General features: G+C 39.9%; 1 protein-coding gene across 1 annotated transcript; it reads right to left on the bottom strand.

The window, feature by feature from the left end:
* Window positions 1-2,706: 2,706 nt before the first annotated feature.
* LOC131218806 (benzyl alcohol O-benzoyltransferase-like) lies at window positions 2,707-27,223 on the bottom strand. The gene is made up of 2 exons (XM_058213624.1): window positions 26,722-27,223; window positions 2,707-3,728 (listed from the first exon to the last, which is right to left on the bottom strand). The coding sequence occupies exons 1-2, from the start codon at window positions 27,157-27,159 to the stop codon at window positions 2,811-2,813; spliced, it is 1,356 nt and encodes a 451-aa protein (XP_058069607.1). The 5' UTR covers window positions 27,160-27,223; the 3' UTR covers window positions 2,707-2,810.
* Between the last annotated feature and the right edge of the window lie 402 nt (window positions 27,224-27,625).

Here is a 27,625-nt window from a genome sequence, read left to right on the forward strand (position 1 = left end):
CGAACGATTTACAACTTTTTGATGACATCAACACCGTTAATGACGTCATCAATCCATGTTTTACAATGGATTAATGGTCATGATTATTCAATCATAACATGATACATGGCTAGGACTAATCACGACAACCACATTGGGCCCCGCCTGGGATAGAATGTATGAGACTTTACAAATTATGACAGTACTACACAGACTACCCATATTTAAATGTGTATACAATGTATGACCCTTATACGTCATTTCCAAACATTGTATTGTACAATATACTGTATATATGCTTGGACAATACCTCTTATCCAAACATTGAGCTGAGGCATGTTTGTGATGGATGTATTGTGGAAATCACCCAATGTATACGTGAACAGTACCCGAATACAATACTGTACACCGCAAACGTGAATCCAAACACGCCCCTAGGGGTCAATTTTCTATGTTATGATGTCTGCCTAGTCTACATCTATATAGCCCTCAACTCGAAGATGTCCACATTGTATATACGTCATACCTTGTCCTAGAGTACCTTTTACATAGTGAAGGATGCATAACATAGCATCCTAAAGTTTTATTAAATGAGATGTCTAGACGAGTAACTATCAGGTAGATTAGCTTACCAATGAACAATAATCCTTCATGGTCTGATAATTTAATATTCGATTTCATTCGGGTGTCACTAGGCTTGCAGTACTCCACCATCCCGGCTTCCCGTGAAAGATCTAAGACATACTTTCTCTGTAAAATACCAATACCAAATGATGATAGGGCTACCTCAATACCAAGAAGGTACTTAAAGTGTCCAAAATCTTTGGCGTGGAACTGCACTTATAGATGTAAGCTTTGACTTTCGAGATATCGATTACATCATTGTCAATGATAATGATATTGTGTACATATACAATGATTACCACGGTGGCCATTTGGTTGTCTACCGAAGATGGAGTGGTCCACTTGACATCTCTAGGAATCAAGTTAGTGAGAGCATGGTTGAATTTTTGGAACCATAAATTAAGATATTGCTATAGGCTGTTGATGTTGTTGCTTAACACAATGGTCATGTAAATTATCTCCTTAATGCATAGTTTAAAATTCATGAAATATACTATAGAAACGTTGAATATTTTGTTTCATTAGAGTAGAGCTATCGAAGAGTGATTCAGACATTTTTGGTTGTATCACCATACATAACCTGGGAATTATCTTTCTTCCATCAAGAGAAAGTATCAGAATCAGATGCAAGTCAAATGTATTAATTTGTCTTTGGACGTCTAGTATATACAAATGAACTCGGCCCATGGCAAGTAATTCTCCACTCCCCGCAAATTGATAGGGGAGATCTGAATGGCAAGGAATGGTGTGATCTACCACAACAACAAATCGGTTCACGAATATGGTCCACAATGCAGCTGATTGATTCTACGATCAGATCTTATCACAGTCAAATCTCTTTTTCTTTTTTCTTTTATTATATCTTATCACAGTCAAATCTCTTTTTCTTTTTCTTTTTTAAATGGTCTTATCTATAGAAAAAGGCCTAACTAGCCTGTCATTATGGAGATAAATAGGAGCAACTGTCCGTATAAACGACTCCACTAGCTAATAAGATCCAACCAATCCACATAAAGGATGATGTACTTCGTACATCAAACTCCACTTATTCATGCTCAAACCATCACAAAAAAATTGAGAATGCAGCTCCTTAGATAAACAAAACTCTGAAGGAGAGAGATATATCCCAGATACTTCAATAAGAGTCTGATCTACAATGACTGCAAGCTCTAATACCATATCAAACGATGGCTTGGATGTATGCTTGAGCCCGATTAGGAATGGCCCACAACATGGATAGCAGACGTTGTCCACACACTCCCTCTAGAGGTGCTGATAAAAGTAAGAGGGAGAAAGGGACAAAGAAAGAAATGGAGAAGTGTGATCCAAGATTTTGGTGGGCCATGGCTTTTGCCATGGGTCACCAAAGTTTTGGATAAGAGTAAAAATTGAGCAGGGACTTTCACTTGGTGCTACATCATGTGAACCATTTAAATGTTACAGTGAGAACTGGTGCGCAAGTGAGCATTCCTCTCTATAGGGAGAGAATTGAATGCCGCCCACCAGTTCTTATGAATTCTTATGAGTGCGTAAGTGAGCATTCCTCTTCATAGGGAGAGAATTGAATGCAGCCCACAGTTCTCATGAGTTCTCATGAGAATTTTTTGACAACTCATCACACCCAATATAAGCCCAAAATCTAAATAGTCCATGTGACGCAACACCCCATAAAACTCCCAAGGCTGACCTTTACCCTTATCCAAAACTTTAGTGAGTCCTGGCAAAAAAAAAAAAAAAAAAACTGTTTCTTCCCTTGATTTGCATCTCCCTTGCATGGCTCAATAGAGTTTTGGACCGCGGTGAAAATAACAATTAAAATGGAGAAGTAATTTTTGAACCCTAATGTAATAAAATAGGGACCCACAATTTAAACCATTAAAATTGGAATGACTTTTATTCCACAATCTCTTAGTACATGTGTATCATCCATCAAATTCTTTCAAAGTACGAAAGCTCTTGTTTAAGATCATTGGTAAGTTGGTATTACTAAAGTGGTGCGTCCCACCACATGGTAAGGCCAGAAATAGCTCATCCAACGTCCACCGTAGCCGTTGAATCATAGGTACCAACATATATATATATATATATATATATATATATATATATATATATATATATAAGAACATAGCTTATTAGATATGTAGTACTAGACCAATAGCAGCATGTTGTTTTGTGCCGACCGTTAGATTTATCTTTCCTTAAATCTTCTAAAGCTTGGAGCTCCCATCGAGCATGGTCTCCTGGATCATGCTTTCAATCTCGACCGCAAATCTCTCCATATCCGGCCCTGGCAAGCAAATTGGCACCACGAGTCCATCCTCCCCTTTTCCATTCCTAAACGGTATAAAAAAGCTAGAAACCCCAGGAATGGCCCCCACACCCGCCTTCGCTGGCCCTCCATAAACAGGCTTTCCCCACCCAAAATCAATCTCCCCAAACCTAGCACGTGTCACATCCGACACGGCGTAAGTCCGTACTCCTGTGAAGTGGGGGTGGGGCCGACCCTTTATCACCATCAGATCTGCTACAGACTGCATATACTCTTGTGTGACGTCAGATTTCGCCTTTTTCACTAGTTCCAGTGCATATCCCAACGGACTCTGACACAACTTCCCGGCCGGCGAGATAGCCATCGCCAATGCGATGCCGTTCCCGTAGTAGCCTGCCGGAAGGGGCGGCTTGAACTTGGTACGTGCATCAACGACGCAGATGATCCTCACGTCCTCATCTGGGTCGGGTCCAACGGCGATCGTGCGGCAGCGCCAGAGACACGCAGACAGGAGCTCGAACGTGGAGCACCTGCGGAGGTGGTGTGGCACGTGCTTCCTGAGGGCAGATATCTCGGTGGGGCCGAAGAAAAAGGAATGGTGGACCATGTTAGAGAGGGGTATTGTGGTATTTTTTGTGTCAGGCACTTGATCGTACTCCCGGTGCACGTGCGTCACACGGGGTGGGTCACGTGCGTTGAGCAACTCCCTCTGCCACACAGGCAGAATGGACGGGGCCCGCGCCCCACGTGCGAGCTCGCCCACTGCGGACATGAATTGGACGATCCCAATCCCGTCGCTGACGGTGTGGTTGATTCGAATGGCGAAGATGAAACCCCCACACGTGAGACGAGTTACCTGCACGTGTTTCACCAGGTTAGCAGCCATGAGTAACAACATTAGATATTTTGAATTAGAAACTTCAATAGCTATTATTTTTTACAGGGTACTTTTGGACACGGAATCTGTCCTGTAAAGGGCTCTGTGGGGCCCACCCCGATGTATGTGTGCAATCTGTTTCCGCATCTCCTACGCCTTCCGGTGTTGACTCGATCTTGGCAGGGCTTTGTGGAGCCTACTGTGATGCATGTGTTTCAACTACGGTGTTATAATCACCGCTACTTACTGTGATGTGGCCCACTTGAGCCTTAGATCTGCCTCTTTCTTAGGCTCGGGCCTTAAAAAAAATGGATGAACAGCCCAGATCTTGTTGTCTAAGGTCCTCGGCCAGTTGAGGGACTGCCTCAACTAGCTGAAGATCCCTTCGACTAGTTGAAGCCCTCCTTCGACTAGTCGAAGGTTACGCAGATGGTGCGCGATATGTGTGCGGACCACGTAAATTTGATGCGATTTTTAAGGAGGTGCATAAGTGAGGTTTCCATATCTATAAATATGAGTTCCTAGGGCTATTCTAAGGTAAGCTAAGACTGTCTAAAGGTATTCTAAGGGTTTCTAGAATGGGTTCTAGGGTTTCAAAGGGTGTAGCAAGGGTGAGATTTGAGGTTGCTCTCTCTTTGTAATTATATTTTTATAGTGAAGATTTGTCGCTTTGTACCGTAGTTTTTTCCCGAAAGGGTTTTTCACGTTAAATCTTTGTGTTCTTTTGTGTTTACTTGATGCTTTTGGATTGCTACCTTAGATCCATATTTGTGTGATTCCGCAGACCAAATCTCAACAAGTGCTATCAGAGCAATAATTGGGGCACAGAACTGAATCTAAGGGATAAACAATAATGGTAAGCACTAGGTGTGAAATTGAGAAGTACTCATGGGAAAATAACTTTGAGTTATAGAAGATCAAGTTGATCAGTTCCTTAATCAAGCAAGGTAAAGATGATGCTCTTGAGGAGCGAAAGTCTACTATGACTAATGATGATTGAAATACTCTTGATAAGAAGGTCTTATCTTCAATCTTGTTTATATCTCACAGATGAGGTTCTCCATACTGTTAGAGAAAACTGCGGCTAAGTTATGAGTGAAGTTAAAAGATGTTTATGCGAAAAAATCCTTTGAAAATCGCCTACACTTGAAGCGTCAGTGGTATAACTTCAAAATGGCAGAGGGTGGAGATCTGGAGGCTCATATCAGCAACTTTAATAAATTGGTTTGCAAATTGCTAGATATGGAGAAAGTGATGAAAGATGAGGAATAAACATGTATGTTGCTGAATTCTCTTCCAGCATTGTATGAGTCATTCAAGGATACAATGTGTACCACAAATAAAACTTTGAATGTCGACACCGTTTTCTCAGCCCTTCAAGGGAATGCTATGAGAAAGTTAAACGACGACATGGGGATATCTTCTGATACACTGTTTACGAGGGACAGAAATTCTGAACAAGATATAGGAACTTCAAGTTCTAGATCTAAATCCAAAGGCAAGGACAAAGGAAAGGTAAAGCGCTGGAACTGTGGGATGGAAGGACACATGAAAAAGGATTGTACAAATCCTAAATTTAAGAGAGAAGAATTTGAGGCTTCATACAGGTAGGCCAATGTTGCCACGTCAAATGGATCAAGTGGATGTGATGGTGATGTATTGTTTGTGTCTACGATCAGACGGCCATAGATGATCGTAGGGGCAAGTGGATTCTAGACACAAGGACATCCTTTTACATGACTTCTCATCAGAGTTGGTTCGTCAGCTACAGAGAGTGTGATGGTGGACAGGTGTTTATAGGCAATGATTGCTTGTAATGTTGTGGTTGTTGGTACGGTGCGCATTAAGATGTTTGATGGGGTAGAGCGTACCTTGACTGATGTCAGACACGTTCCTGATTTGAAAAAGAATCTGATTTCTCTTGGTGTACTTGAGGCAATGGGTTGCAAGTACACATGTATTGATGATGCTCTAAAGTATCTAAGGGGGCACGGGTAGTCATGAAAGCACAACGACTCGGTAATTTTTACAAGTTGATCGGGATCACTTCAAAAGGTGGAGCTGCAGTGGCTATAGCAGATTCCACCTTTGCACGTGTGGCATGCTGGGCATAGCCACATGAGCGGGCAGGGCAGGAAGGATGTAACGTGCAGACAGAGATACAAAGTAGGTGAAGTAACTACCTATGAGAAGAATCACACAACATAATCGAAGGATATCGGCGAGGTACATGGACGACTCCAATATTGCATATACTCTTGTTACAGGCGAGGGGGATCCGTCTTTTATTCAGATGGCTCTAGGTGAGCCTGGTACTGAGAACTAGAAGGTGGCTATGAACGATGTGATGGATTTGTTGTGCCAGATCGACCCATGGGAGCTAATGGAGCTTCCAGTGGGCCGGGAAGTGGTTGGATGGAGGTGAATCTTCATAAGGATACAACATGTATATAAAGTGAGGTTGGTAGCGAAGGGTTATGCTCAGAGAGAAGGGATCGACTTCTTAGAGATATTCGCATCGGCGGTATAGCATGTGTCTTTTAGATTCGTATTGGCGCTGGTTGCCCAATGCGATCTTGAGCTGAAAGGATGGATGAAGAGACTACGCTTCTACATGGGAAATTGGGAGAGGTTCTTCATGAAGCAACCTAAGCTGTTCGAAGTTATAGGGGCTGAGAAAATTGTTTGCAGGACGTTGTTGCACGACCTATCGCCTAGGCAGTGGTATAAAATTTGATTCATTCATTGTGAGTCAGGTATTGTATGTTGATGACATGTAGATCACCAATCATGATTTGTTTGAAATTAATGTACTAAAGACTCGGATAAGTGGGACATTCAAGATGAAGGATCAAAGAGCTGCAAAGAAGGTTCTCCATGGTGATATTCATATAGACTGGAAGAGGAGCAGGTTTTAGTAATCACAAGTAGAATACCTTGAATATGTATGTGATAGACCAAGCAGCCGGTGAGTGTTCCCTTTGCAGCTCACTTCAAGTTTTCCTCCGGACATGTCCTAAAGCAGATGAAGAAAAGCAGGATATGTCTCATGGGCCTTATTCAAATGCGGTTGGTAGTGCATGTTGTGGTCTATATTAGACCGGTTATTTCACAGGCTATCGATGTTGTGAGCAAATACCCCGGCAAGCAATATTGAGTGGTGGTAGATGGTACAGAAGACTACGTCTTATTTTTTGAGAAGACAGGAGCAAAGGTGTTGGGCACGTAGATTTAGATCCGATAGACATGCTCACCAAGGTCATTCCTATAGAGAAGTTCAAGTTTTGTGCAACTTCTCTGGACTTGGCGATGACATAAAAGAATGATGGAGTATGCACGAGAAGCTATGATGTGATGCAGAGATAAGAGAAGATGTCGAAAAGCTACACGGTTGAAGATTGAAGACACGGTGAAGATTGTTGTTAAAAATAATGTCTTAAATCTTGCTATCCGAGGTCCTCGACCAGTCGAGGGATTGCCTCGACTAGTCGAAGGTCCCTTCGACTGGTTAAAACCCTCATTCGACTAGTCGAGGGTTACACAGATAGTGCGCGGTTTGTGCACGGACTGCGTAAATTTGAGGCGGTTTCTAGGGAGGTGCGTAAGTGGGGTTCCCCCATCTATAAATAGGTGTCCCGAGGGGCATTCTAAGGTATGATAAGGGTTTCTAAAGGTATTCTAAGGGTTTCTATAAGGGGTTATAGGGTTTCAAAGGGTGTAGCAAGGGTGAGATTCTAGGTTGTTCGAATCAGGTAAGTCATCTCTCTTTGTAATTTCTATTTTCATAATGAAGATTTGTTGCTTTGTGTCGTGGTTTTTTCCCGAAAGGGTTTTCCACGTTAAATCTTTGTGTTCTCTTATGATTGCTTGGTGCCCTTGAATTGCTATCCTAAATCCATATCTGTGTGATTCCGCAGACCAAATCCCAACACATTTGTCCTAGGACCTAGCTGATGAAAATCAAGACCATGCACATGTGTTATGACACATGAGCAGTAGCCTATGACAACTTCTGGCAGTTGGAAGCTATGTGGGGACCACTATAGTGTTTAAGAGAAATTGCTTATGTTCGTTCATTTTGCCACCCCATTTTAAAACATGAGACAAAAAATAAGGTAGATAGAAAACCCAGGAGGAAGTCATACGTCCCACTTAAATAAACTAAGTACAAAAATAGTAACCCGATCCAAAACTTTTGTGGCCTCAATGGTGGCGTCCTATTCACACCATTTCCTGTCATATGGCCCACTTGAGTTTGAGATGAATATTATTTTTTAACTCGTCTTAAAATGAGGTGACAAAATTGATGAATAAGGTCGATTTCTCACAAACTTCCAATATTGAGGAATCTTATAAATAATTGAGAGGAAGTGCATTGTGTGGTATGCCACACACATCATGGTGGGGCCATATAACTTGGTGACATCAATACACCATAAAGGTCAGTGGTGCGTGACCAGCCCGCAATCATAGTAATTGAGAATCCATGAAGGGAAGTGGATCGCGTGGTATGCCACACACCACCTACCTCCAAGGTGTGTGTTGATGTCACTAGGTTCCGTGGGTATATGTTATATCCAAACTGTTTATTCATTTTGTAAGATTATTTTAGGCCATGAAGCCAAAAATGAGGTAGATCCAAAGCTTCGATGGACTGCACCACAAAAAAGCAGCGGGGCCAACCATTTCCACCACTGAAACCTTCATAAGGCCCACCATGATGTTTATTTGCCATCCAACCTGTTCTTAAGGTCACACATACCTGGATGAAGGGACAATAAATATCATATTGATCCAAAACTTCTGTGGCCTTAGAAGTTTTCAATGGTAGATGTTCAATCCCCATTGCTTTCTATGGTGTGGTCCATTTGAGCTTTGGATCTAGCACGGTTATATATATATATATATATATATATATAAAATCTCAAACCCTAAAATGATCTCTCTAAGTAGATGAACGGTTTGGAGATGACACATATATCATGGAGGGGCGTACAAAACTTGGTAATGCTAACACACCAGGGAAGCTAGTGGTGTGTGACACTTCACTTCCTAAATAAAGGTAAGGTAAGATGTGAGATCGATGATAGAAATATCTTCCAGTTGACACTATAGTTTTATTTTTATCAAGCGTGCCAAGTTTAGCGTGTGCAGGCATGCCAAAATTGATATAACAGTTCGATCCAAACCAATTAACTTTGACCCTAAACGTTTGAATAAGCAAAAACATGATTATGAGAAAATCAGTCACTTACTCAGTCACTCGCAGAATTTGATAATGATCATATGATAATCAGATTGTGGGGTTCTTCCTCTAAAAATAGGTTACTTTGTACCTTCCATAAAAAAGACTTTCAAAATACACATGCAATCAAGCAAAAGAAAAAACTCGCAATCGGTTACTAGGAGCAAATACAAAAATATGTCTCTTAAAAAAACTATGTGATATAGGAGAAATAACAAATCCAACATATGAGCGTAGATTTGGATTATAATAAAAGATTATAGCTAAGAATTATTACTACTGGATTATCACTACTCCTAAGATAAGTTGAGATAAAATTTAAATTGATAGATTTGGTTTGATTGGTTGTTGCATTGGATTGGTTGGGCTCTGTTGATTTCCTCTGTTATTTATAAAATTTTGTTGTAACTTATTCTTCTAGATCTTTCTTCCATTACTGCAATAATTACAGTAGTTGAAAAGCTTCTCTCTAGGTCCTTCCATTGTTATATTTTTCTTTTGTAATCATGTTCCGCTCGACCAAGGTCAGTTTCTCTCGTTCGCCACTCACCCTTCAACCACACATTGGTCGCATCTATTTTTTCGATCGATCGCCTGCACTCCACTTGACCACTCTCCGCATCTTTCCATTTCGACCGCTCGATTGAGCTTCTCGGCCGCATTCCATTTCCTGGCTTCTCCCGGCTGCTCAATCTGCTGTTGAACACCTGTCAGCCACTCGATCTGCTTTAGGACACCTCTCAGTCGCACCTCTCAGATGCCTCTTACCCACTTGGTTTGCTTTTGAATACCTATCAATTTCTCTCAGTCTTATCATCTTGTCAGCTTTGATTCCGTAAAAAGCACTCTAATTATCCTTGATCTTTAACATATTGTCTTCCCCTTGCTATAACTTGTGTCCTTTTCAATTGGCTTTCCCAAGAATGGTTAAAAATATGGTACAATGTTACCTCCCTCGCCTTTGGTAAAAGGTGAATATGATGTGATTCATTATTTGGTGCAATAAATGTGACTATTTGGTCATGTAAAAATATCAATTTTGGTCATATTGGTTGAACTCGGTCATATTGATCGGAAAACATCAAAGTCGATCGACTTGGCTGAGCTCGACCATCATGATTAAAAAAAAATAGCAAATTCGGCCATCTTAGTCGAAAAATGGGAAATTCGGCCATTTTGGTCAAACATGACTATCTTGGTCGAAAAATGACAAATTTGGCCATCTTGATTGAGAAATGGCAAATTCGATTGTCTTGTCAAACTCAGCAATCTTGATCGAGAGACAACAAAATCGACCATCTTGGTCGAACTCAACCGTCCTAATTAAAAAACAGTAAAGTCGGCCTTGACAATGGATGCTGTCAATCAATCCATTCTAAATAGAGCTTATGTTTGGCCGAGGTAATAATATGGTCAAGAACTTGGTTTGTTAGTTCCTTAACCATTTGAATAATATGGTCACAATTCAAATGGAATGATTCAACCATCAGAGGTGATTCAAAGCCTACCTAGTTTTGTCTTCCATGATACGATGGATTCTAAAGGAATGGTTACCCCCCAGGTATACCATAGTTTCCTTATTCAGGAACAACGTTCCTAACGCCTCGTTCTGGTTGCCGAAACCCAACAGGTGGCAGAAGATTCTGCACTTCATGTACTAAAAGAGGCGTATTCTTACGGAAGAGGTACTTGCAGTGTTAGTTGTAGTGCTGGTGTAACAGCCCTTCTTTTTTTTACGGTAGGTATTCTGAACCCCCACTATTTCTCATGGTGTGGTCCACCTGAGTTTTAGATTAGCCTCATTTTTTGGCCCATGCCCTAATATGGATGAACAAGATTGGCAGACGGATTAGATTTGTCACAACATCTATGTGGGGCTCACCTGAGTTTTTGAAAAAAAAAAAAAGAAGAAAAAAGAACTGCGTGAAATGTGTATGCACGTCACCATGTTAATAGGCCCTGCCCCAACTTTCTCTCTCCTCTTCGTCTTCTTCGTCGGCAACAAAGGATGCTAGACCTATCTAAACCCTCCAACCCACCATCCAAATTGGATTAGCCTGCCAATCTGAACCATTCATCCAGACCAGAGCTTGTAGAAATCGTAGCCATTATTGTCTCTTACATTTGATCTGCTTATGCAACCCACTTGATCTTCTGATCTATCTTATTTCTCGACCTTACCTTTGATCAATCTTGCAAACTAAATGAACGATATAAATTTCTCACTACACGTCATGGTGGATCCCACCTAGCTTCCGTTTTACAACTAAATTCCGTGAACTTTTGCATGCCTTCCGCAATCAACTCTCATTCTCTAATATGTTTTCTCGACTTGAAAACCCAACCAATCCTCAAATCCTTCCAGACAGGTTCTAGAAACCTTGGATTTTCTTCTAATCCTAATTGTTATTAATGAAATCTTCACTGTCGGACCCGAAGTACAACAAGTCATTGCCATAGAGAAACCTAACATCAAAGAATAAAGGGAGAAAGAGAGTTCAACTATAGCAGCTAGCGTTCCAGCAAGCCTGTTTGACATTTTCATTATCATGTTGCTGATCTTGGGTTGATCCCGAACCACTTTAGAAAGCATCCCACATAAGACCCTCAGGTTAGTGATCTCCCCACTATTGATCCACTTCTCTTTTACACCACTTCAACATACAATTCCTCCATTGCACTATTGCATTAGCTCCTCTATTGCATAACAACTCACTGAGTCAACTTAGTGAGCCAGCGTGCAAACTACCTCCATGTATATGTTCATATATTCAATGCATTAAGCACCATCAGATTATCTTGTTGTCAATTGTAGGAAAGCCAATCTATTTGGGTCATGAATCAACCGAGCGATACATTATTATCGTTGTCGAAACGTCAAAATGAATCTTTAAGGGATTATCTGTTCACATTGTAACTCTAGTGGTGATTAAACCAAACATCATATCAAATCTAAAACAATAAATCAGGTAGGAGATCTTCCCAGTTGAAAACCCTGCCTACACTATACCGTTACGTTAACTTACGGATTTTGTTTATTTGATTAATTGTTACATGTTTTAGATTTATTTAACTCTTTGTATCAGGTTTTAGATTTATTTAATTAATTGTTACATGTTTTAAATTTAATTCATTTGATTAATGATTACGCATTTTGGATTTTTATTGAATTATCATTATGGGTTATATATTGAATTTATTAATCTTACATTATTTAAGTTATTATGTGTTGAAGAATGAATTCATTTTGTTGTTATATGTTGAAGAATAGATTTAAATTATGGGTGCTTTGCCTCGAATGATCATTATAGTTTTTATTTAACGGGTGCTCTGTCTTAAAAGGTCCATTATATTATTTTGTTACGGGTACTCTGTTTGGGGTCATTTCCGAAAGGATCGGCATGGTACAGGTGCTTTGCCCAGGGTCATTCCCGAAAGGATCGGCACAGGTACTCTGCCCTAGATGATTCCCTAAATGATATGCATACATAGGTGCTCTGCCCTGGGTATTTGCCTTAAAAGTTTATTAACTAATGCTCTGCCGAGGGTCATTCCCTAAAAGGATCAACACCGGTGCTTTGCAAAGGGTCATTCCCTAAAAGGATCAACACACATGGGTTATCTTGGATGATTGTCTTAGATTATTTTTTTTTATATTATGAATTGTTATTATTGTCATATAAAATTTTGATTCAATACTTGCTATTAGTCTTGTTTATGTTGTTGAGTTATATTAATATTATTATAGAATTTTCAATTTTGGGAAGGATATGACCCTACGAGCCATCGCACTCACACCCGTATATATTATTTTGTTGGGTTTGTATATGAAGAATCAGTTGGGTAAGATTGAAGCCTTTTTTCCTTATTTGTTTAGAAATTAATTAAAATTCAATGTATGTTATTATTAATTATTTTTAATATAAATGTAATTAAATATTCAAGGATTTGATTTGTTGATGTTATTTAATGATATGTTTTTGGACCCCTTTTAGTTACTTTGATTGCCTTGAAAATCATGAAAATAACATGGCTTGTGACATATATTTTCTTTAAAGTCTAACTCACAGCTCATGAATTCAGATTCGGGTCAGGAAGTCGGAAACCAAATTTCGAAGTGTGATAGTTGGCACCATGGGTGTTCTTTTGGCAAAGAAAGTCATCATTGGATTCATATTTTCAACCTGGCTGGCATACATCTGCCTAAAATTTCAACCCAAATTGGTGATTATTCGGTGATATGTTGAATTCCTTACTGTATATCGAGCATTTTAACTGATATAATTTCAACGAGATCTGTTAAGCATCAGGCTTTACTTTCATATTGGCCCATGTGATACTACATGTTGGACAAGCTTTGTTGGCCCCACCATAATGGATGTGTTTTGTCCATGCCTTCTGGTTATTTTTTCATGATCCGAAAAATTAGGCAGATTCACCCACGGTTAGAAACTTCCTAGTGCCTACTGTCATGATTATTTTCCATCCAATCAATTGATAAGATCACAGAGATATGGATGAAGGGAAAACACATGTATCAGCAATGTACAAAACTTTTGCAGTGGCCAAGAAGTTTTTAATGGTGGATGTTGAATCACCACTACTTCTTGTAGTTTGGTCTACCTGAGTTATTTTTATTTTTATGCACATGTCCTAATATGAGCTAAGAAAATGGATGGATGGCGTGGATAAAATACATTCATCCTGGTAAGGCCCATTGAGCTTTTTTGGAAGGTCAGGAAAGGATAGGCCGAGCTCTCTAGGCAGCACATGAGGAGCATGAGATCTGGGCTTCCTTGAATGTTGGTTGCAATCAGAGAGCAACCGGTCATGAGTGGGGCCCAACGTGATGTGTTGATGTGTTGGGCACTGTAGGGTCCAACGTGATGTATGTATTTTATATCTACTCTATCTATCTGTTTTGTCCCCTCGTTTAGGAGCCTGAACCGAAGAATGAAGCAAATCCAAAACTCAAGCGGACCACACTTTCCACGAACAGGGGTGATTGAACGCCCACCATTAAAAACTTATCTAGACCACAGAAGTTTTGAATTAAGTTGAGTTTTGTGTTCTCCCTTCATCTAAGTTTGAGTGACTTTATTTACAGTTTGGATAATAAATAGAGTTGGTCATCGGTCCGAGTCAGATCAGATTGGGTCCAACCCGATCAGATCCGAAATCTCAACAGCTTGACTTGAACTTGATCCGATCCGGGACCGAGTCCGAGTCACCTGACTCGGACAGATTCGAAATTTGAATGGGTTGATCCAAGTCCGAGTCTGACTTGGTGAGAAAACCGAATCGGATCTTCAAACCAAACCCTAATTGAATTAACAGAGCCCTGAAAATGACAAAATAATATTAATAAAATCACTGGAACAGAAACAAAATGAGGGAAAGGATCTTCACCGTAGGTGGCCACATGGAGGCTGTCACGGATCGCTTGAGCTGAAACAGGGGTTTGGTATGATGAAGATGAAGGTGCGACGATTGGCTGATGATAGGTGTCGATGGAAGAATCGGAAGGGTCTAGACATGAAAGTTAGGCACTGGGCTGATCCCATGCCTATCCCTGCCAACCATGATTTGTTCATTGATGCATTCCTCGCATCCTCTTGAGCCTCATCAAAAAGCTGGAGCAAGTTCTCTGTGCATCCAAATGATGTAACGATCCGATGATTACACACGGCCTCGACTACAATCTGGGTGCTCTGGCTCTACGCCTTGATGAAGTTTATAGAAAGGGCTGAGAGTAGAACCATTCGAGTGTAGAAGCATAGGATCGTTAGCGGTTGGACGACGATCATGACTAGAGCGAGCTTCCATGCCATGATGAGGCCCATCGCCATTGCGATTATCATAGCGGATGAGGTTTGCACAAGCAATGAGACCCTATCTGCAACAAGTGGTTTCACCATTGAAGCCTCATTGCGGTCTGAAACGTTAGGATCTTCTCAAGCATCCTTAGTCGGATTCTTCTTGTTAGGCACTCTCCCATGTAGGCAAATTGTAGTGCTGTGAGAGGTTAACGATGATGGAAAGGATTGAGAGTGAGAAGAAGATTAAGGAATAACTGTGGATGTGGGACCGCACTTCGCTGTGGCTTGGGAGGAAGTAGGGCGAGAGAGGCGGCTGAGTAGGTTAGGGAAATTAGGGTAAAAAAATATGTATTTCTACTACCCACTCCCGGTCGGGTCAGGTCTGGTCGGTCCGAGTCATTTCGGTCCAGACTTTCGGGTTGGATCGGTCCAGATACACTACTATCCAGACCCGACCCGATAAATGATCGGATCTGTCCATCCAAACTCGATCGGGCCTGATTTGGCCGTCGGTTTTGTTCAGATCGGTACCGAGTCGGGTCTGGTCGGGTCGGATCCACCGGATCGGGTTCAATATACCCACCTCTAATAATAAATAAACATTAGAAAATTTGACCAAAATAACCCTATAGTGTGGTCCAATGTTAAAAAAGAAAATATTTTCGAAATATTCCTTACATGGTTCTCTAACAGGAAAGTTGCCTAAAATGAGACAAAAATATCACTGCCTTGAATGCCACACTAGATAATTAGTGCAGCAACGGATGTAGATTTCTTTGTGCATAGTTTCTGCACTGCAACTTAGGTGGGCCCCACCCTGATATTTGTGAGAAATTCGACTTTTTCATCTGTTTTTTGAGCTCATTTTAGAATATGGGACAAAAATAATATAGTTCCAAAACTCAAGTGGATCATACTAGAGGAAAAATTAGAGAAAAATAGACTACTATTGGAACTAGGAAAAAAAGTGGGCCCATTTAAGGCTTGGATGGACGAGGATTGTGTCCTACCCCACTCTCTCCAACTAGGAGACGGGCAACAGCTTTGAGCGGCCACCATGTTGGATGGGTCTTATCTACATTGTCCATTCATTTTTTTTTTTCGTATCATTATATGTTATAAACAAAAAATATAAATAAAAATGAGGCAGATTCAAGGCTCAAGTGGACTACACAATTGGGATTAAACTCTTACCGTTGAAATTTTTTTGGGGGCCACGGAAGTTTTAGATGGAGCTGATATTTGTATTTTTCTCTTCATCCATGTCTGTGTAACTTTATAAATAGGTTGGATGGCAAATAGACATCACAATGGGCCCTAGAAAAGTTTCATTGGTGAGAATCATTATCACTGCTGCTTCCTGTGGTGTGGTCCACTTGAGCCTTGGATTGGCCTCATTTTTTGGGATTATTCTTTAAAATGATAAGAAAAAAAATGGATGAACGGTCTGGATAAGACCCATACATCACGGTGGCCACTTGAAGCCGTTCCCCACTCCCAGCTGAAGATAGGCGGGGTCGGATGCAATGCGCGTCCGTCTTGGTCTGTCCCATTTTTAGGCTGTGTTTGTTAACGCTTAATTTTTGTACTTAACGCGGAATTGGAAAAATTTTTCGTATTTAGTGGTGTTTGTTAATGCGTTGTTAACGCAGAAGATAGAAAGCGCTAAGTGGTTTTTCACTGAATTCTTTCCGTGATAGGAGTCTGGCTTAATGGTGAACGCGGAATGCGCTCCGTGATTTTTCATTAAACAAAAATTTTTGCTTCCAAAACTACCCCTTTTCAAATTATTATGGCAATTTTTTCTTTTAAATTGTTTGTGCAATACAAAATCAACCTTTAACCTGTGAAACTTCTTTATGCCCCACCATGATTTATGTGTTTGATCCACATCGTCCGTCAACTTTTTCAGATAATTTAAGGTGTGAGCCAATAAAAGAAGCAGGTCCAATGATTAATGGGACCACAAGGTGGGGATTGAACGTCCATCGTTAAAAACTTCTTAAGAGCTGGAGAAGTTTCAGATCAGGCTGATATTTGTGTTTTCACTTCATCCATGTCTACATGACCTAATGAATAGGTTGGATGGTAAAAAAACATCACAGTGGCCCATGTAACTTTGTTCTCTTTGAACCGTTGGGACACAGATTGCGTACTACCCCCGCCTGTCCCTAGCTTCGAACGGGCAGTTCTGTGGGCAGGCCCACCGTGATGTATCTTTACATCCACACCGTCAATCCTGAGTCCCATCATGATGTATTTGTTATATCCAAACCGTCCATCCATTTTTCGAGCTCGTCGTAAGGCTTGAGCTGAAAAATAAGACAGATCTAAAGAAAAACTAGACCACACTGCAAAAAGCAGTGGGGGATTGAACGTCTACCATTAAAACCCTTTTGAGGTCACAGAAGTTTCGGATTAATATGAAATTTGTTTTTTCTCTTCATCTAGATATTTTTGACCTTATGAATAGATTAGATGGAAAATAAACGTTACAGTGGGACCTGTGAATTTTTTAACAGTGAAAATCATTATCTCGCTGCTATTTTTGGTGTGGTCCATTTGAGTTTTGGATATGATTCATTTTTTGGATAATACTCTAAAATTATCTCGAAAATTTGATGAACGGTGTGGATATAATAAATACATTATTGTAGGGCCCATGTAACTTTGATCTCTTTGAACCGTTCGTACAACTCGGACCTCGAGGAGTGTCAGCGCTCGTCTTGGACGGGAACGGATTGGATGCTCCCCCTACCACCAGCCAATGGTTGGTGGTCGGTGCTCTGTGGGCCCTACCATGATGTATGGTTTCATCTATGCCATCCATCTATTTTTTCAGATCATTTCATGGTATGGGACAAAAAATTAGTTATATCAAAATCTCAAGTGGACCACATTATAGGAACAGTGTTGAATGAGCGTCAACCATTAAAAACCTTTTGGGGGCCATAAAAGTTTTGGATCAAGCTGATCTTTGTTTTTTCCCTTCATTTGGGCCTATATGACCTAATAAAAAGATTGGATGTCAAATAAACATACAGTGGGCCTTAGGAGGATTTTAATGGTGCATATCCAATCATTATTATCTTGGTGTGGTCCACCTGAGATTTATACCCCTCTAATTTTTGGCGTGAAGCACTAAAATGATCTGTAAAAATGGATGAATGGAATGGATGAAACACATACATCATAGAGGGGCCCACAGAGCACCGCCCACTAGCCACCGGGCTAGTGGCTAGGGGAGTAGCCAATCCGTTTCCGTCTTGGACGCGGATTTCCTGCGAAAGCCTTTTGCGAGAAGTTCCTGTGCTGGGAACGCAGGTGGGGCCACTAGGATGTTTGTGAGAAATCCTCACTGTCCATCCGTTTTGTGAGTTCATTTTAGGACATGAGGCCAAAGATGAACCGTATCCAATGCTCAAGTGGGCCGAAAACGTGATAATTAAACGTCCACAGTTGAAATATTCGTGGGGCCACTGAAGTTTTGAATCATGCTAATATTTGTGTTTTCAATTCAATCCAGTAGGAATGATGTTATGAACGGAATGGATGGCATGTAAACATCATTGTCGAATCAGGGAGGTTTCAATGGTAGGAGTTTCTCTAAATACCTTTTCCTTTAGTACGACCCACTTGAGTCTTAAATCCTATTCAATTTTGGTCTAATCTCCTAAAATTAGCTCACAAAATGGATGGATGGAGTGGATTCCTGACAAACATTATGATGGGTCCCACCTAAGTTCCCTGCGAAAGGCTTTAGTAGGAAATCCGCGTCCTCTCCTCTTCGCACGAAGTTCCTGTATTAGAATCCTATATGGGGCTCATCAAGCTCCGAGTTGTATGAATGGTTTTAAGGAGATCAAAGTTGGCGGGAAATCATCTGGTTTAGTACCAATTCACATTTATTTTTTTTATAAAATACAACAGGCTTCTCATTCACTTATCTATTGCATCATCAATTATTTTTTCAGCTTCTTTATAAAAGATTATAAATATTTCTCTTCGACAGGTATTATAGTCTCTCTATCTTTGAAGATTGACTTGATTTTCTTGATTTTTTGTATTTTCTATTTATTTTAATCAAGTAAATTTATTAAAATTGCAAGTAAATTTATACATGCAAATCATTAATTTTTCATCTGTTTTTATGAATAATGATATTTTAATTTTCTATCAAGTACTTTATAGTTTATTTAAATTAAATAGAATAATTTTATTTTCATTTAATAAAAAATAATTTCTTTATAATGTAAAGCATTTCCAAACAGGAGATAGATAGGGGCAAATGTGTCAAATTAACATATTTTAGACATTTCAGATGTTTGTTAACGAACAGATTGTTTCAAATTCGGTACTTAATTTTCAAACTTCAGCCATAGTTACCAAACAAGTTTTTTTTTTTTTTTTCTACTTCAGATTTTAGATTCAGTCTTTAGACTTCAGATTCAACAAACGGGGCCTTAGTTTCATGTCCTGAAATAAGCTTAACACACAGGAAAACCACGACTTGTGGAAGTATACCATCCTCCAACCTATAACCATCCTCCACCTCATAATACGGTCCCTTGACGGCGGCATGGTTATGTGATCCATGCCATTGATTTAATCATGCATGGATGGCCCATGCCCAAAAAATCATTGACAGGACAATCCTATCCGTTCAATCAGTGATATGCAAGTAGATGTATAACAACGATCACATGCAACAAAAGAAAAGACCATATATCTGATAGATCGGATCTTGTGATTGAATGCTTTTCGGCACATGGGCCATAAACTCTATCATCCATCTATCAATGGTGTAGATGAAAGACCCATGGTCCTACCAATAGAACTATTGAACTCAAGACATGGTTCCTTGAGTAGTCAACAATTCTCAATTTATAAACAAATTAGGTGCGGCATCAGCCTGACCAAACACAGTGCAACCCTGACCACGGGGTTCACATTGATATATGTATTGTATATCCACACTATCCATCCATTTTTCAAGCTCATTTCAGAGCATGATTTCATAAATTAAGTGGACCCAACTCGCAAATCGGCCACACCCTAAGAAAAAATGTTGACTGGGCACCCACCATTAAAATCAACTAGGGCCCACCATTATGTTTACTTGCCATCATGCTTGTAAGGCCACACAGACCTAGATGGATGAAGGTAAAATTCAAATATTAGCTTGACCTGAAACCTTTGTAACACAGAGAGGACATGTTGAGGTCGAGCACCGTCTTCCTCAAGGGATGACCGTTCCGAATCCACAGAACTTCATTGGACTCCTCACATAGATGCATCGAATCCACGAGGAAAAGTAGAAAATAAAAAATAACTTCTAGAAATTCGTAAATTGATTGATGATCCAAATAGACCAATTTACAACCCTTTAAATATGGATACTAAGCTTTGGTAGAAGTTTCGAAATCATACTACAACTATAACTCCTATAAATCATGACTTACTATAAATAGTAAACTTACTATTTATAGACGTTCGTGATTCCTACTTGGTGCGCATGGTTTTTGGCTAAAAAATAGTAAGTGTTCTATTTGGTGGAACCACGACGTTTCTCTAATTTTTCTAAGCAATTTTTGTGTTGGACACAACTACTAAAGCCTGATGTACAAAGAGTTATATATAATTAAAGTAAGGGCATGTTTGTTAACCTTGAAAATTATTACTTAATATATAGTTGAGAAAACACTCCATGTTAAGTGTTGTTTGTTAACACAGAATTCGGAAAGTGTTATATGATTTTCCATTGAATTTTTTCGACGATAGAGGCCTAGCTTAATGGGGAATACAGAATGCCCTCCATGAATTCTTATATTTTTTTTAAAAAAAAAAAAATTGCTTTCAAAATCACCTCTCCTTAAAGTTGCTAAGGAGATTTTTTCTCTCTTTGGTATGAATTGCATAATAAATAACCCAACTTTTAACGGGTAAAACTTCTTTATGCTCCACCATGATTTATGTGTTAGATCCATACCATTTATCAACCTTTTTAGATCATTTTAGAGCATGAGCCCAAAAATGAGGCACATATAAAGCTTAAGTAGACCACACTGTAGAAACCAATGGAAATTGAATAACTATTGTTAAAACCTTCCTAGCGTCTAATGTGACATTTATTTCCCATATAACCTTTTTATAAGGTCACACATACCTTGATGAAGAAAGGAAAACACAAATATCAACTTGATTATGGTCTTTTGTGCCCTAGGAAGTTTTCAACTGTAAGTGCCTAATTTCCACTATTTCCTGTAGTGTTGCCCAATTGAGCGTTGTATCTACCTCTTCTTCTTTTTTTTTTCTTTTTTTTCTTTTTTTTTTTTTTAAAATCTTATGCCACAAAATGATATAGAAAAGTGGATGAAAAGTGTGGATAAAATATATACATCATAGTGGGCCCCAAACAGCCACTGACACGGCCGTCGGTCTCTAGCCCTGAACGTGGCATCGGTGGATCCATGTGGTTTCCCTTCTCACAATGCCAGCAACGAGGAGCCTAGAGAACAATGCTCTGTGTGCCCCCATCATAATATATGAGTTTTATCCACATCGTTCATATGTTTTTCCCTATCATTTTAATGCACTAGCATAAAAATGAGATAGATCCAAATCTCATGTAGACCGCATCACAAGAAAATGGTGGTGATTGAGTGCGCACCATTGAAAACTTCCTAGGCCCATTGTAATGTCTATTTACCATCTAACTTGTTGATTAGGTCACACACATGAATAAAGGGAAAATACTTAGGTTCATCCAGAACTTTTTTTTGGTCCCATTAATTAGCTTTTAATAGTGGGCATTTAATCACCACTATTTCCTATGGTTTGATCCACATGAAATTTGGATCTTACTCTTTTTTTTTAAATCATTCCCAAAAATGATATGAAAAAAATGGATTGACGGTATGGATAAAACACATATATTATGGTGGGCCACACAACACTATTCAATAGCAACATCCATGTAGGTAGGCAATCCTAAAGGTGGGCATATTGGACCCGATCTGGTGGATCCGACCCAACCCGACCCAACTCGGTACCGATCTGAATAGAACCGACGGCCAGATCGGGCCTGATCGAGTCTGGATGGACAGATCCGATCATTTATTGGGTTGGGTCTGGATAGTGGTGTATCCGGACCGATCTGACCTAAAAATCCGGACCGAAATGACCCGGACCGACCAGACCCGACCCGACCCGACCCAGAGCAGGTAGTATAAATACATATATATTATTTACCCTAATTCCCCTAACCTGCTCAACCGCCTCTCTCACCCTACTTCCTCCCAAGCCACAGCGAAGTGCGGTCCCACATCCGCAGCTATTCCTTAATCTTCTTCTCACTCTCAATCCTTTCCATCATCGTCAACCTCTCACAGCACTACAATTTTGCCTACATGGGAGAGCGCCTAACAAGAAGAATCCGACTAAGGATGCTTGAGAAGATCCTAACGTTTCAGACGGCAATGAGGCTTCAATGGTGAAATCACTTGTTGCAAATAGGGTCTCATTGCTTGTGCAAACCTCATCCGCTGTGATAATCGCAATGGCGATGGGCCTCATCGTGGCATGGAAGCTCGCTCTAGTCATGATCGTCGTCCAACCGCTAACGATCCTATGCTTCTACACTCGAATGGTTCTACTCTCAGGCCTTTCTATAAACTTCATCAAGGCGTAGAACCAGAGCACCCAGATTGCAGTCAAGGTCATGTGTAATCTTCGGATCATTACATCATTTGGATGCATAGAGAACTTGCTCCAGCTTTTTGATGTGGCTCAAGAGGATGCGAGGAACGCAGCAATGAAGAAATCATGGTTGGCAAGGATAGGCATGGGATCAGCCCAGTGCTTGACATTCATGTCCAGACCCTTCCGATTCTTCCATCGACATCTATCATCAGCCAATCGTCGCACCTTCATCTTCATCATACCAAACCCCTATTTCAGCTCAAGCGATCCGTGACAGCCTCCACGTGGCCACCTACGGTGAAGATCCTTTCCTCCATTTCGTTTCTGTTCCAGTAATTTTATTAATATTATTTTGTCATTTTCAGGGCTCTGTTAATCCGATTGGGGTTTGGTTTGAAGATCCGATTCGGTTTTCTCACCGAGTCGGACTCGGACTCGGATCAGCCCATTCAAATTTCGAATCTGTTCGAGTCAGGTGACCCGAACTCAGTCCCGGATCAGATTGAGTTCGAGTCAAGCCGTTCAGATTTCGGATCTGATCGGGTTGGACCCAATCTGATCCGACTCAAACCGATGCCCAGCTCTAGCAATCCCTATCCAAATCGGATTACGTACTGAGCTAGTATGCTCTTACCATACTAAGCAAACTCAGTTGGGCCCACCTTGAATGTATGTAGGCGCCATCCACACCGTCCATCCATCCGTTTTTTTATATAATTTACGGGGTTGAGCCCAAATTTGAAGCATATCCAAAGATCAAGTAGATTATACAACAAGAAACCGTGATGATTTTAGATCATGCTGATATTGGATGTCTACCATTGAAAAATTATTGGAGACACACCATAGGAAACAACATGAATTGAATGTCTAACATTGAAAATTTATTGGAGACACAGAAGTTTTAGATCATGCCGATATTTGTGTTTTCCATTTATCCATGTCTATGATGATTTTAAGAATAGGTTGGATGGCAAATAAACATCATTGTGGGCCGTAGGAAGGTTTCAACGGTGAAAATTAATACTCCCACTATTTCCTGTTTCTTGTAATATGGTCCACTTGAGCTTTGAATATGCTTCAATTTTGGGTTCAACCCATAAAATGATCTAGAAAAACAGATGTAAGGTGTGGATAAAGGATGTGGATTACCTAGTGAGTAACTTGAGTAAACTCTGTAAGGTCCACCATGATTTATGTATCTGATCGGCTCCTTCCATCAATTTTACCAGATAATTTTAGGGTTCGAGACTAAAAACGAATCATACATAATGTTCAAATGGACCACACCGCAGGAAATAGTTGAATTGAAAGTCTACCATTGAAAAATTCTTGGGGGGCCACAGAAGTTTTGCATCAAGATTATATTTGTGTTTTCCATTCATCCATGTCTATATGATCTTATGAACAGGTTGGATGACAAATAAACATCACTGTGGGGCCTAGAAAGGTTTCAACGGTGGAAATCATTATCCACACTGTTTTTGTGGTGTGATCCGCTTGATCTTTGTATATGCTTCAATTTTGGGCTCAACCCTTAAATTAGACAGAAAAACAGATGGACGGTGTAGATAGACCACATACCTTCAAGGCGGACTCAATTGAGTTTACTCAGTACGATAAGAGCGTAACTCAGTATGCAATCCGAGCTCATGGATAAACCACACGCATTCACCGTGAGCCCAACAGAATTTACTCAGTACGGTAAATGTGTACTGAGTAACATAGGATCCACCCTACCTAACGGTCCAATCAGGGGCTCTATGGGGCTTACTTTGATCTAGGGGATCTATAGGGCTTACTTTGATCTATATATTTTATCCACACTGTTCATATATTTTGAAAGATCATTTTAAGGCATGATACCAACAATGAGATACATCTGAGGCTCAATGAATCACACCACATCAAGCTATAGAGATTTAAAGGCTATTGTTGAAAATTTCTAAGGGCCATAGAAGTTTTGGATCAAGCTAATATTTATTTATTTTTCCTTCATACAGCTCTATGTGACCTTATAAACAGGTTGGATGGAAAATAAACATCATGATGGGCTGACCTTATAAACAGGTTGGATGGAAAATAAACATCATGATGGGCCATAGGAATTTTTAGATGATAAGAGTTCAATGCCCACTACTTCATGTGGTGTGGTACACTAAAGCTTTTGATATATCTCCTTTTATGGGTGGTCATCTATAATGATTTGTAAAAATAAATGGATGGAATGGATTAAAGATATAGATCACGGTGGGCCCTATGAAGACCGTAACATGACCTTCCATATCTAGCTATGTCTTGGTGGGGGATGAGAATTTATTGGGAAAGCCTTTTGTAGGAAATTCCAATGATGGGATGCAAGTTGGGGCTCACGGTGATGTTTGTGAGAAATTCACTCTGCCCATCTATTTTGCAAACTCATTTTAGGACATTCCACCATAAATGAGGTGGATCCAAAACTCAAATGTGATACACGAGGAAATATTGGGGAAAGAAATTATTGTCGTTGAAACCTTTCTGGGCTCAACCTTGATGTTTATAGGCCATCCAAACTGTTTACAAGGTAATTCTCATTGGGATGAAGTGAAAACACAAAAAACTTAACATGATACAACTTTTGTGGCCAAATGAATATTTCAATGGTGATAATTGAATTTCAACTGATTCCTCTTGTGTGGCCTTCTTGAGTTTTTGATCCACCTATTTTTTAGTGGAAGGTTCTAAAATGATCTCACAAAATAAGCAGACTGGGTAGATTTCCCACAAACATCATAGTGGGCCACACCTTGCATCCCAGAACTGGAACCTTTAGCCGGAAATCCGCATCCTGGTGGGGTAGCACCTAATCCACACAATCCACCCAAGGTGAGCACCATTGTGTTACCATTTCTTATGGTATGGTCAACCAGAGATTAAGATCTACTTCATTTTTGGGCCCATGCCTTAAAATGAGATGGCAAAATGGAGTAATTTTGAGAATTTTTATTTTTTTATTTTTATTTTTATTGACAGTTGTCTTTAAGAAGCAAAGATACATAGTTATTGCATGTATGACACTACACGACTACATCTGAGAAGAATCCAATTCTGATCCAATCTTCCAACAATACAATAATGAAAATGTTTTTTGGGAGATGAATATCGTATTAGAGAATAATATGCTTGAAGTGAAAGGAGTGTTTAGAGACTTTGAATAAACTATTATGTCTAATATGCGGGAAGAAATTACCGCCATACTTATACATGCGATCATTAATTTTTTTTATTTTTTATTTTTTGATCTGTTTTTGTATAATGATATTTAAATTTTCTATTAACTACTTTAGCTTATTTGAATTAAATGGATATTAACTTAATGATTTAATTTTCATTTAATAAAAGATAATTTCTTCATAATGTAAAACATCCTCAAATAGGACATATGGGCAAATATGTCAAATTAATAGATTTCAGATGCTTTAGACATTTGTTGACAAACTAGTTGTTTCAAATTCAATACTAAATTTTCAAACCTCAGCAACTATTATCAAACAAGTTTTTCAACTTCAGATGTAGACTTCATATTCATATTTCAATTTCAGGCTTCATATTTCATATTCCAGCTTTAGACCTTAGATATAATAAATAGGGCCTAAAACTTACTAAAAATAGTAAAAAATAGAATATCGCAAATTTAGCGTGGGCAACCGTATAGCAGGGTTGAGAGGCGGCTAAAGTAGCTCGTCTTACCCTAAAATCATATATGGTATGTCTAATAAATCATTCTAGACTGTGAAATACGTCCATTTTAAGTTCTAACGGTCTAAATCATCTTCATCTCTGAACGGGCCTTCTATGGTCCATCTTGGCCATGAAATTATTCGGGACCCACCCTATATCATTTTGTTACCTACAAGAAGTTTTTAATGGTGGGGCATTGAATCTTACTGTTTCCTATAGTGTGGTCCACTTGTAATTTGGATCCGCTTCATTTTTAAACTCATCACCTACAATGAACCGTAAAAATGGGTGAACAACGAAGATATATAATAAATTCATCAAGATGGCCCCCACTCTTAGAAAATTTTCAACCATAGACGCACTATCCCCACTCTTTCCTTTGGTGTGGTCCACTTGAGCTTTCTTTTGATACGCTTCAATTTTTATCTCTGTTCTAAAATGATATGATAAAACGGATAGGTGGCATGGATTTTAAAGATCTAATCACCTGAATTAAAATCAAAGGGCAGTTGAGGATTTCTCCCGTGCCAGGTACGTCATAGAGAAGCTCCTCAAAGCATGGGAATGGAGGCTGCAGTGCATCTCCGAACTCCTTGAGGCTGACATCAGCGTCAGCTTCGATGAACACTACACCTTCACCGGTGCATTCCACCGTCAGTTTCCGGTCAGGCCCTTCTCTAAGCCTACCGGCTAATGGGTAGTAGAAAACGAGGGCCTCAGCTATAGAATTCCTGATAATCTGTGCTGGGTCTCGCTCTCCCATTGAAGGATCATTGCGGTAGAACTGTATGGCAGGGATCTGGAAACGGAGGCCTTCCTGATCATCTATGTCGGAAAGGTGTTTGAATTCATGGGGTGTGGGTTTAGCGGGGGAAATTAACACGGGGTCGCGCCTTGTGACGGAGAAGAGTAGAGAAGAGGCCATTGGAGGAATGGAGAAGGTGATAGAAGAGGTTTGAGTATGATGTGGAGAAGGTGGGGTGCATGGATTTATATAGAATGTTGGTGGCGCTCTCTCTCTCTCTCTCTGTAATGGAAATGGTTCTACGTGGTCGACCTCATGGGAAGTGTGCCCACCGTGATGTGTGTTGTCGAACATCTACCCCATCAGTCATATGTAACATTCCATGGTGTACCTTGTTCTTAAAAATCAAAACAATTCATGACTTGTGTGGGCCACACCACATACAAAAGTTGAGAATGGTTACCCTCCCATTAAAACATTCATAATCATTTTTTGGGCCATCGAGATGTGGTTGGCAAATCCAGTCCATCCATTATGTGTATCCCACTTGGATGAGGGGTCAGACAAAGTTTTAGAAATATCAAAATTTTAGGTGGGCCCCACCAAGTGACTTTATATGTTTTAGGCATGCCTTCGCATGATTTTA

Source organism: Magnolia sinica, chromosome 11 (assembly GCF_029962835.1).
Source record: "Magnolia sinica isolate HGM2019 chromosome 11, MsV1, whole genome shotgun sequence".
NCBI lineage: Eukaryota > Viridiplantae > Streptophyta > Magnoliopsida > Magnoliales > Magnoliaceae > Magnolia > Magnolia sinica.

Coding starts and splice junctions, on each gene's coding strand:
- LOC131218806 (XM_058213624.1), bottom strand. CDS start 27,159: ATGGCCTCTTCTCTACTCTTCTCCGTCACAAGGCGCGACCCCGTGTTA. Junction 3,729..26,721: donor GCCCTTTGATTTTAATTCAG/GTGATTAGATCT, acceptor AAACACGTGCAG/GTAACTCGTCTCACGTGTGG.